Source organism: Crocuta crocuta, unplaced genomic scaffold (assembly GCF_008692635.1).
Source record: "Crocuta crocuta isolate KB4526 unplaced genomic scaffold, BGI_CrCroc_1.0 scaffold64, whole genome shotgun sequence".
Lineage (NCBI taxonomy): Eukaryota > Metazoa > Chordata > Mammalia > Carnivora > Hyaenidae > Crocuta > Crocuta crocuta.
This window is the reverse complement of record NW_027530640.1, coordinates 5552921-5564643: the sequence shown is the minus strand read 5'-3', so window position 1 is coordinate 5564643 and position 11723 is coordinate 5552921. Positions and strand designations below refer to the sequence as shown.

Here is an 11723-nt window from a genome sequence, read left to right as displayed (position 1 = left end):
TTCAGAGAGCACTCCAGCAGGAAAGCCGTCCAGGCTGACCTGAGAGGTGGCGGAAGGGCAGCTGGGCTCTGGGGCACTCCTCCTGGGGGTGAGGTGTGACTGGGGCCTGGGCTGTGGGCCTCTTTGGGCTTTACATTATCCTCAGCCCAGGGGACAAACAAGCACACAATACCCTCAGAGTAAAAGCATCAAAGGGGCTACTGACCCGGGAGCACACAGGCCTAGTCGGTCTGACCTAAGGCACTCCTAATGTCAGATCCAAGAGAATCCTACCCAGACACGGCCCAGATGTCCCCTGAGCATGTACTTTACCTTCAAGACCCAGCAAGGACCTGTTATTCAGGAAGGTATTTTTTCATTTTCTGAAACTGTTGGTATTTTCCAGTCAGCCATCTAATTTCTAAAAGTCATAAAATCTCTGTCCTGGTTTCCTTTACATGCTTATTTTCCTTCTCAAAACACTCCAGTAAGTAATATTTCCACATATGGAAAAGTCACTAACCCAGTACCCTCTACCATGCAATATAGTTAAAAACCTAGAAAACGAATTTTTAAAAGGCCTGAGCAGTCCAGAGACATTACAAAGTTCATACGAAGAACACCTAAGAAGATCTCGCAGGGCTCATTCAGGGACTATTCTTATTTTAGGAGCAAATGAGAAAAAGTTTCTGTATGGTCGGAGTCCCAGTGGGAAACAGATGCACACAGCACAGGTAACAGAGGGGAGCTTAAAGAAGGACAGGTGAGCAAAGGACAAGGGAAAGAGAAGCAATGGTGGGGGAGCTGTTACCTCCTACCTGAAGGCAGGAGGCCAAAGGAATGGTTACAGGAACCTAGACAGGCCCGGAGGAGGGGGCTGCTGCAGGGGTAGTGGCTGCAGGGTGAAGAACACAGACCCTGCTGACCAAGGCCTAGCTAGGGAGGTGAATGGGATAAAGTACCCTAAAGTATACAACATTGTGCTCCAGGCTCCTGCAGGGACCTTCTGTTGGCCAAACCCAACTGGAAGCACTGGTTGATGCAATCTACAAACGTCAAATCCTGGAAGGTGTGGGGAAGGGTCATCTGGTTTAGCCACTCAAATGGAGTTGATTAGAAGTTAATGTGCTGTAATGTGGCATTCTCACTACAAATAAATGGGATAGGAGGCAGCCCGAGACAGAGATGACCACGGACAAAGGTTAAGGGATTTAAACACAGTGATCCTGGTCCCCATCATGGAGGGACAAATTGCTCTACACAGCCTAATAATTCCAAGGTAAACATGTATGTTTATAAAGATGACTTTGAATTACCAGCAAAGGGTTAAATGTGGTCACTGCACTACTGAACAGAGCTTTCACTGGGCAGGGAAGATGACAACACAAGGTAGAGATGTATCTCCTTCCAAAAGAAGTAAACAGGGCTACTACATGGCAATGAGAAAGAATGAAATCTGGCCATGTGTAGCAACACAGATGGACCTTGAGGGTGTTATGCTGAGTGAAATAAGTCAGGCAGAGAAGGACAAATACCATATGTTTGCACGTATAGGAGGATTAGGAGGAACTTAACGGAGGACCATGGGGGAGAAGAAGGGGGAAAATAGTGGGGGAGGGGGAGAGAGGCAAACCATGAGAGACTCTTAAATGATGAGAACAAACTGAGGACTGATGGGTGTGGGGAAGAGAGGGGAGATGGGCATGGAGGAGGGCACTTGTGGGGATGAGCACTGGGTGTTATATGGAAACCAACTTGACAATAAACTATTTGTTAAAAAAAAAAAAAAAGAAGAAGAAGAAGTAAACAGGACTTCCAGTTAAACACCTTAGGTCAGTCATGTGTCCCAACCTTCTTTCTCTCCTGAAGTGTCACTAAAATGCCAGTCAAGAAATAAAATGGTAGAGTGGGGGCAATGGGTGAAATAGATGATGTGCACTAAGGAGACCGCACTTGTGACGAGCACCAGGTGAGTTATGGAAGTGTTGGATCACTATGCTGTACACCTGAAACTAATTTTACACTGTAGGTTAATTGACTGGAATTTAAATAAGAACTTAAAAAACAAATTAAAAATAAATTCAAAAAAGAAAAAATGGTATAACTCCTCAAGTGCAAAGAGAATGGTAAAGGTGACAACAGTGGATGAGATTTTAGCAGGAAGGTGGAAAGCAGATGGAGGAAGCTGTCTCCTAGGGCCTGCAGAGGGGGTGCTGCCAGGAGGCAAGCCCCTCCACCTCTAGAACCCTGGAGGGGCTCCGACTTCAGGAAAATTTGGTATTACGATTGTGGTGGTCAGCTATAGGAAGCAGTGGGGTAAGGAACCAGGGAAATCCCCCTAGATCCCACCCCATACTCCACCCCACACAGTGGGAGACCAAAGACCCTGAACAGGAGAGGCTCCTGCAGAAGAAATGGCAGATGAACACAAGAATGCAAATGAGGGATGAGGGCAAAGTCTGAAGATTGAAGGGTGAGAGTCACTGTGTCCACTGTTCACACCCCACCCTGCCCCAGGCATATGTCACCCTCTTCCGGAGGGTGGTGGATTTCAAACATGGCTGCACATTTTTCTGACACATCTTCTGAGAAGTGGGTGTTGGTCTCCTTCCCTGAATCTGGGTAGGCTTGTGACTGCAGTGGAAGTGATGCCATGTGACTTCCAAGTCCAGGCAGCAGAAAGCCACTCACCGCCCATGTTGCTGGCTGCAGCATTCACGCTGGAGCCCTGAGCTACCACGTAAGAGGTCCAGCTCCCCGGCTGGATGCGAGAGAGGCCATGTTCAGTCTTGCCTGGTCACCAGTCCCAGCTGAGCCCAGGCTTCCCGCTATCCCTGCCAAGTGGAGAACCATCCTGAAAGTGGATCCTTCAGCTCCAGCTGTTCCAAATCCCAGCCTCCAGTCATTGTAGTCAACCGAATTGGGCCCCAGAAGTTGTGCAGCAGAGAAGAACTGTGCCTTTTTTGAATTCCTGACTTGCAGAATAACAAATGGCTGTTGTTGATGCGACTAAGTTCTGGGGTGGTTTGTTATGCCGTAATAAGGAACGGGAACAAGGAGTCAGAGTGCTTCTTTTGAGAAGTGGAATGGCTCAAGTAGTGGTTCTCAAAGGGGTGATCTGGCCTCCCCAGGGGACATCTGGCAATGTTTATAGACATTTTTAGTTATCACAACTCCAGGAAGGGAGGTTGCTATTGGCATCTGGCGGTAGAGTTCAGTGACACTGCTAAATACTCGATAGTGCACGAGAGCCCCTGACAATAAGGAATTACTTGTCCTAAAATATCAACAGGACCAAGGTCGAGAAACCTAACTCTAGAGAAAAGAATTTGGCATTTCAAGGCTTGTTGACGAGAAGGCTGGCTTGCTCTCTATTGCAAAGCCCCAGTTGATAGGTTGTCCCCAAACACACAGTTTGATTCAGATTCTTTACTGCTTCATTCATGAATATGAACAGACAGCCAGGGCATGTGACATTTGGGGAAAGCCTCCAACATGAAAGAGAAAAAACAAACAAACAAAAAGTAGTTAGGTGGAGACAAAGACAACAAAGAGAATGAAAGAATATTAACACAAAACAGACAGACAAAAGAAAAAGAAATAATGCCTTCAGAGAGATAAGAGGGCAACAGCATATCCATAAAATAAGAAAGTGATATTACAAAAAAAAAAAGGCACAGAAAACATGAATACTTATATATTAAAAGTATGAAGACCACAATTAGGACAAAATCAGCAGAAGGGATGGAGGATAAAGTCAAGTAATGTTTTCCAAGAAAGTAGACACAAAAGGCAAAGAAAGGTAAGGGAAATAGACAAAACACTAGAAAATGTGATGGGATTAAGTTTGATTATTTGGAAAATTCACTTACGCGGGTGATCCTTGCCCCAAGAAATGCTGAATAAATTGGCACCTCATTGATGTGGGTGGGAGTGGGGATTGGAGCTGGCAAGCAAATCTTGGGCGGTCACCAGTCACTGGCTCCTGTTCCCAGCAGGCTTTATTTTCGAGAGAGACAGAGCGTGAGCAGGGGAGGGTCAGAGAGAGGAGACACAGAATCTGAAGCAGGCTCCAGGCTCTGAGCTGTCAGCACAGAGCCCAATGCAAGGCTCGAACTCATGGACTGTGAGATCATGACATGGGCTGAAGTCAGATGCTTAACCGGCTGAGCCACCCAGGCGCCCCTGGGAGACGCTGCTCTTGAATGTGGATCCTGCCAGGCTGCCAAAGGAGAGGGAGCTAGTCTTCCTTTGAGGAATTTAGGAGTTCACAAGGATTTCCTGCCTCTCCTACTCTGTACGTGGACAAGATGCTGGGCTTCTGAAGGCCCAGGGTCCCTCTACGCGCTCAGCTGCCAAAGGTGGCTGTACACACTTGTCGTCATCTCACAGGACAGATGGGCCTTGAGTCACTGCATCTCCTACCAGGAGTTCCCCAGGAGTGGCGGAAGCAGGGAACATGCCTGTAGGGGCCTGAGTCTTAACTCCGAGGTGCATCTCCTTGGGCACCAACCCTCAGGCCTAACGGTCCTTTTCTCTTTTCGCTCCTTCTCCCACTGCCCTTCTCCTTCCCTCTCCTTCCTGCCTCTCTCTCAGTCCTCCAGGGCTCTGCCCCAGGGGCTGCTCAGCTGGCTTTCCTGCCAAATGCAAGGCGAGTTTTCTTTTCTTTTAACCTTTCCCATTGTTACTTCCTTTTAAAAATCATATCATCATTAAATAAGTAACATGTATTCCTTACAGAAAAATTATAAAATATTGAAAATCACCCACAATTCTACCAGCCAAACAAAACGGATACTTGTCTATGAATTTCCAAAATGTTTCCAGGCTTATACGCTGGCAGAAATATTACGGGTTCACATCTCATCTGGGTACCCATCTGCTGAGTACTCAACCCAGGCTGGACCGTATGCCTTTGGATGTGTTAATCCCACCTAGTTCTTGCAACCATGTTATTATGCCCATTTTACTGACAAGAAATAGAGGATCGGTGAGATCACTTCACTTGCCTGAGTTCCTACACGGTTTGGGTTAAGAGACTGATCTGGATTTCAACCCTCCACCCTGAGTCCCAAGCCACTTGCTTTGCATATTTTCTAAGCTTTGATCATTTTTTCTTTTTCCTTTCTTTCCCTTTACTTTGCAATATATGCAAATGTCTTTCTTGCCAATAAATATACACCTAGATCATTCTGCTGCATGACATGCCCTTGTGTGGATGTGCCAGGCTTTAAAGGACCAATTCCTTTTTCTTAGGCTTTCCAATGTTTCTCTCTCTCTTTTTTTCTATTATAAAACAATGCAGTTATAAATATATACCTTTTGTACATATACCTTTGCACAACTGGGATTATTTTCCTAGGATACATTTCAGAAAGTAGAACTCCTTGGTCAAAGCCTAGACACATTTTAAAAGCTGGTTTTCAAAAGCCCCTCTTCAAATCATGTCAGCAGTATACCATCGGTTCACATTTCCCTACCATCCATTATTTACTGTTTTCACTCCTTAAAATTAAGACCACATTTAACATAGTCAGAGAACTCCTACACAGGAAGCATCCTCTATTTCTCTGGATCTAGACCCAAACCATCTTTGCTTAAAAAAGCAACAAAAACAAAATCCCAGGATACTCTGACTTCAGCAGGCTTGGCAGAAGAGCAAGGGACGAAGGACAGAGGCCTGGAGGGAGGTAAGGAAAGCAGAGCAGGAGGGCCAGGCTGAGGGCACAACTGGCTGGCTTGGGGGAGGTTGCCCTGTTTTCCCAAGGGAAGCACAGTCTTCTTGGATCTAAAGACTTTGCAGCCTGTGACGATTCATGTCTCAACACTGAGTTGGCCTCCCTGTCCCCAATGCCCACACTCTACCCAGGAAGTCAACGCAAGTTCCCTGGACCTTCACTTTACCCAGGTGCCAAACACTTTCAACACTCTGGTCTTCCTTGAACATCTTCCAAGGCGCTTTAAGTTGGGAAGTCCCAAATGAGACACAGTCTTATTGTTCTCTTACCTAGATGTTGTTTTCCTCCAATAGGCTGCAAACGCGGGTGCCTAGAGAAAAAAAGGAAAGTTAATGATTGAGGCAGAGCATTGAGGGCAGGCCTTGGGGCAAAAGAGGCCTGGATGGAAATGAAGTGGGCTATGCTCATCTGTAGTGAGTTCTTCAGAAGCCCCTGAGATGTGAGCTGGCTGCATGTTGACCCAGGTCAGATACGGGCACCATGACTCCCACACAGGGGCATTCTCCACTTGGGGCATTTCTTTCTAGTTGGGTCTATTAATGCTCCTGTGCTGGCAGGAACCTCACTGATCTTTCCACCTTGTCTCAAAGGACTCTTATAAACAACAAGTCATCCTTTCATGTATTTTTAGTCATATGTCCATTCATCAAATATTTACTCAGCACCAACTATATGACAGGCACTGTCTTCAGGCTCTGGAGATAAAGCAGGAGGCAAAACAGACAAAACTCCTGCTCTCACAGAGCTTGCAGTCTACTCAGGGAGACCAACAACCAAGGAAAGAAAAAAAAAATACAGTATATAACAGTCAGAAGAGGAAAGTGCTCTAGAGGAAGAATAGAGCAGGAGAAGGGGAAGGGAGCTTTGAAGCAGTTGGGAAAGAGACCAAAATTCTAAATAGTATGGCCAGGGAAGGTGAATTGTGAACAAAGACCTGAAAGAAATAAGGGCATGAACCCTGACATTTAATGGGGAAGAAGATTTCCAGGTGGAGGAAACAGCATATACAAAAGCCCAGAGGTGAGAGCCTGCCTGACATGGTACACATCAGGGGGAAAGGGTGGGGTGGCCAGAGCAGAGTGAGTGAAGGGGAAGTAAGGGAGGGAATCAGAGAGGCAGCAAAGCTCTGAGCATGTAGGACACTACAAGAAGGCCCTTGAATAAACTTGAGCTTTAACTCAGATGGGAGCCACTGGAGGGTTTTACACAGTAAAGTGACATGATGTGACTCACATTTTAACAATATCACTCTGGATGCTGTCTTGAGAACAAATTGGGGAGTACAGGTAGAATCAACCAGTTAGGAAGCTATTGCAGAAATTCTGGCAAAAGACAATGATAACTTGGACTAGAGAGGCAGCATGGAGGTATTAAGATATGGTCAGATTCTATTAAGAAGAGCCAACAGGATTTGCTGCTGGATTAGACGTAGATTTGAAATAAATAATTCAAGTAGGGCTCTGAGATTTTTGGCCTGAGCAAATGGGAATCCAGAATTGCCATTATCTGGCTCGCAGAGGCCTACTGATGGAGCACGTTTGGGGAAGATAAGGAACTTAGTTTGTGACATGTTAAGTAGGAGATGCCTTTTAGACACTCAGTTGGAGAGGCCTGTAGGCAGGTGGATATATGAGTTCAGGGGAGAGATCCAGGCCAGAAATGAAGATGTGCAAGTGCTCATCACATATCTGTTTAAAGCAATGACTTAGGATGAGAGCACCAAGGGGGTACTGTAGTAGGGAAAGTGTCAGTCTAAGGACTGAGTCCCATTCAATTATTCAGCAATGAAGACTGAGAAGGAGTAGCAAGTACAATAGGAGAGAAAGGGTTTTAAGGAGGATGGAGCAATCCATTGCAATAGATCAAGTCATGAGAGGACAAAGAATTAATCACTGGATTTGGCATGATAGGGTCACAGTTGATGGTGGTCAAGGGCAAATTCAGTGGAATGGTTGGGATGGGAACCTGACTGCAACAGGCTCAAAAGAGAAGAACTGAAGTCATCAGCCTGGAGGACAGAGTGATTTGGCAGCAGGAGGAGACTGGAAAGCGAAGGGGTAAAGCAATGATCAGATAAATTGCTGCTACCTTCACCCAACTCATTCATAAAATATAACACATAAAACCAGCACTTCCTCAACATATGGTAGTGGCCGCCATGGTCACCAAGCTAGACCAGGTTCTCCAGGTCACTGAGCTTCCGGCAGTTCTGGTCCCGTAAACCGCCTATCTGCCTACTTCCAGACTTCCAAGAAGTAGTTCCCATTTTCTCACTGTCACCTGCAGCTTTAGGATCAATGCTCATAGTCTGGGGCTGCTGAGTATGTCATCTGCCACTCACAAATCAAGATCTCATTTGGGGCCCTGGAGGGAAGTCATAGGAAACAGGAAAGGTAGCGTCCCTGCTCTCATGAAGCATGCCTTATGGCGGAGGAGACAATTGCCCAAGACACAGATACACAGGCAGGTCATTTCAGATGTGGACAAATGCGATGAAGACAATAAAATTGGGTGAGAGAGGGGGAGAAAGCATGGGAGGGGCCTCCTTCAGCCAGGCTGTGCGGTCAGGCGGCCTCTCTGGGAGATGGTGCCCAGCTAGCTCTCCTCAAGCTGGCCCCTACCCCACTCCTCTTGGGCTTTCAAATCTCCCAGAGCTGGCTGGGGCCTGTGGTCATTTAAGTGCAGGCCTGAAAGGAGATATTCTCTTTCTCTTCTCTCTTTAATATATACTGTGGGACTTTCTCTCCATGATTACAAAAGACATACATTTTCAATGAAGAAATTGGAAAATATTGAAAAGGGGAGGAAAAAAATCACTTAGAATTCTACCACCCAGAGATAACTACTCTTTACTCTTGATATGCATCCTCATAGACATTTTTCTATGCATACATACACACAGTGTTTAAAAATGAGATCAGGTTGCCCATTCTGTTCTGTGTACACTCTTTTAGTTATGAATTTTGACTAACCTATTATAAGCACTCTTCTCATATAATTTGTCTATATAATGATTTTTAAAAATTTTTAATGTTTATTTTTGAGAGAGAGACAGAGAGAGAGATAAAGTGTGAGTGGGGGAGGGGCAGAGAGAGAGGGAGACACAGAATCCAAAGCAGGCTCTAGGCTCTGAGTTGGCAGCACAGAACCCTACACGGGGCTCAAACTCGTGAACTACGAGATCATGACCTGAGCCAAAGTCAGAAGCTTAACCAAATGAGCCACCCAGGCACCCCTAAATGATGATTTTTAAAAGCTATACAGTATTCCATTGAATGTATACTTTTGCCATATTTTATTTAAATCCCAAACATTGGCCATTTAGATAGTTTCCAAGTGACTGCTACTAGGAGTAAACGCTATGGTAAACAATCTTGCATCTTTTTTCCCCCTTAGTGGACTAGTTTTGCAAATCCCTGATTGTTTTCTTGGGTTAAAAGAAACTGTCACTGGCCAGTGGGAGTGTCATGGGTCTCATAGCATCAAGAAGCAGCCTGAAGCTGAGGACAGTGGAAGGGCAGAGCTGGGGAGCCAGAGTTCACTCAGATGCCAAAGGCTGACTCAATCCTCAGATACACCCAAGTCCTGAGTTTTCCTCCCTTGAGGGCCTAAAAATAGAAAAACAATTGGCCTCTCTTAAACCCAGTGAAATCCAGAGGGATTCCCCACCTGAGCCAGGAAGAGGGTGTCTCCTGATACAAGCATAAAGAGCACCCCCATCTTCCCTTGAAATCCCCTTGGGGAAGCTCCCCTTTCCATCCCTCCCTGGGGAAAATATCCAAGTAGTTAGGTATTCAGCCTTTCTTTGGGGCAGGGCTGCCAGGGTAGGCCTGGAACACAGAGGGTTCTACAGAAACGGCAGCTCCTTTCTATCTCTGATCCAGCCTTGCTTCCGAATCCTTGAATCCTCCCAAAAGGGCTGTCGGGGGCAGTCTATGCCCCGCATGAGAGGACTGTCCTGAGGAGCAGTGAGTTCTGGGGTGAGGTGGGAAGAGAACAAGCCCAGGAGGCCACCAAACCTGGGTTTGAATCCCATCTCTGGCACATTCCAGTCTCATTTTGGGCAAGTGACTTCACCTACGGGATACAAGCTCCAGAAGTGGGGCACTTAGGTCTGTTGTGTGTGCTGTTACATCTGCAACACTCAGCATGTAGTAGATGTTTAATAAACACTATGCCAAGGCAATGCATGATCCTTTTTTTTTTTTCTTTTTAATTTGAGAGAGTGACCCAGGGAGAGGGGCAGAGCAAGACAGAAAGAGAATCTTAAGCAAGCTCCATGCTCAGCACAGAGGCTGACACGGGGCTTGATCCCACGATCCTGGAGTCATGACCTGGGCCAAAATCAAAAGTTGGACACTCAACTGACTAAGCCACTCAGGCGCCCCAATGCATGATCCTTCCTAAACCTCAGTTTGCTTATCTATAAAACCTATCTCATAGGGTTGTTGTGAGGACTAAATAAAACATGGGTAAAATACTTAACATAGCATCTGGTGTTCAACAAACACTGGTCCAACGCCCTAGAAACTTGCTTCCATACCCCGCATCCCATGGCATGGACAGGAAGCCCTGAGTTTCCCCTTGCTAGATAGAATTAGTTTGCCTCCACTCTGATGATCACTATGTGCCGCCTGGACACGTCTGTGGTCTGGTACATATCGCACTGTGTGTGTGCTTGTCCAACTCCCTTGTTAGGGCTCAGGGCAGCTAAGGAACAAGAATTTTGCTTCTGTATCTTCTGTGCCTCTGAACAATACTATGAAGTAAGCAAGGCTGTTATCACCATTCTACATTTAAGGAAACTGAGGTTCAGAAAGATTAAGTGCTTTGCAGAGTAAGATCTAAATCTGGTTCTGATTTCTGGGTCCCTGTTCTCTTCTATGTGGTTCTCTTGCAAATGGGAGTTGGAGAGGGGGGTAGTGAAAAGGAAACAAGCCAGTTTCCATGTCCCTGAGGGAAAATGTAGGCAGGACTCCCAGAAAAAGGAGGTCCTTAGGAAATCAGCAGGGCACTGACAGTCATCTGAGCCCCATCTCATCTTCCTGTGGATAATCATAAATGCTGCAGCTGCAACCCCCAGAGACCCGTGATTTGACTAGTCTGGGACAGGGTGATGAAAAGGCAGGGGTTCCCAGAGTCCCTTTGTCAATGTGGAGCCCAGCAACAAGGGGACTTGGGCTTCCTCAGCCCAGAGCTGTTGATTATGGCCCCTGCAGGAGGGGGAGAGGCTGTAGAGAACTTGCTCAGAGCTGCCCCATCTCCAGCTGTCGGGCAGTAAAGCCTGCCCACAGACCAAAAGCATCTTGATTTACTCATCTCTGTGACCCCAGGATCCTGCTGAATGGTGACAGGCCCCAGCCTCCAGTGCTGGGAAGTGAGGGAGAGGAGGTGGCTAGACCTAGGCCAGGGATGTGAAGGGGAGGAAACAAGAGACCAGGAAGGTTTTTAATGACCAGGAATGGCCTCTCTCTCTCTCTTTCATTGTCTCCCTCCCCCTATTAAACTGTGTGTTTCTGGAGGGCATGTCTGTGGCTGATTCATCTGTGTCTCTACCACACCCAGTACATTACTTTGCAGAGAGTTGGCCCTCACTTAGTGTAGTTTATTGGAGGTACAACTGGAAGCCAGTACCCAAGATGACAGATGGCATCTGGTTTTTGTGCCGGGGTCATCCAGGAAAGGGCCTGTCCAACTGGTCTGATGTCCTGACAGGACGATCCCAGGGAGGGGCAGGGACTCTTCACCTGAGGCATTCAGAGCTGACCTCCCTCCCCAAACCGCACCCAAGTGACTATCTCTCCCTTCTTTAGCCAAATAGAGACCTTGTGGGGGAAACCTCCAGGATCTAGGTATCTCTCTGGCAATGGAAATGGACTGGGTGTGTGGTGTGACACCTTTGTCCTTGGGAATCTGAGAGGGCTATGGGCCAGGAGAAAGAAAAATCTAGAGGAATCATCTCTTTATTGAGAGTAAAGCTGCTGCTTTTGCCTGAATGGTCAGATT

The 11723-nt window shown here is 46.6% G+C and overlaps 1 protein-coding gene across 1 annotated transcript in view; it reads right to left on the bottom strand.

Annotated features, from left to right (window-relative positions):
* Positions 1 to 3070: 3070 nt before the first annotated feature.
* The window catches only part of LOC144235320 (uncharacterized), a 34194-nt gene continuing 25541 nt past the window's right edge, over positions 3071 to 11723 (bottom strand). The window contains exons 3-4 of the mRNA XM_077768875.1: positions 5987 to 6027; positions 3071 to 3117 (exon numbers count right to left, since the gene is read on the bottom strand). Of these exons, the coding sequence (XP_077625001.1) occupies positions 3071 to 3117; positions 5987 to 6027 (88 nt within the window). The remainder of the gene's footprint in view (positions 3118 to 5986; positions 6028 to 11723) is intronic.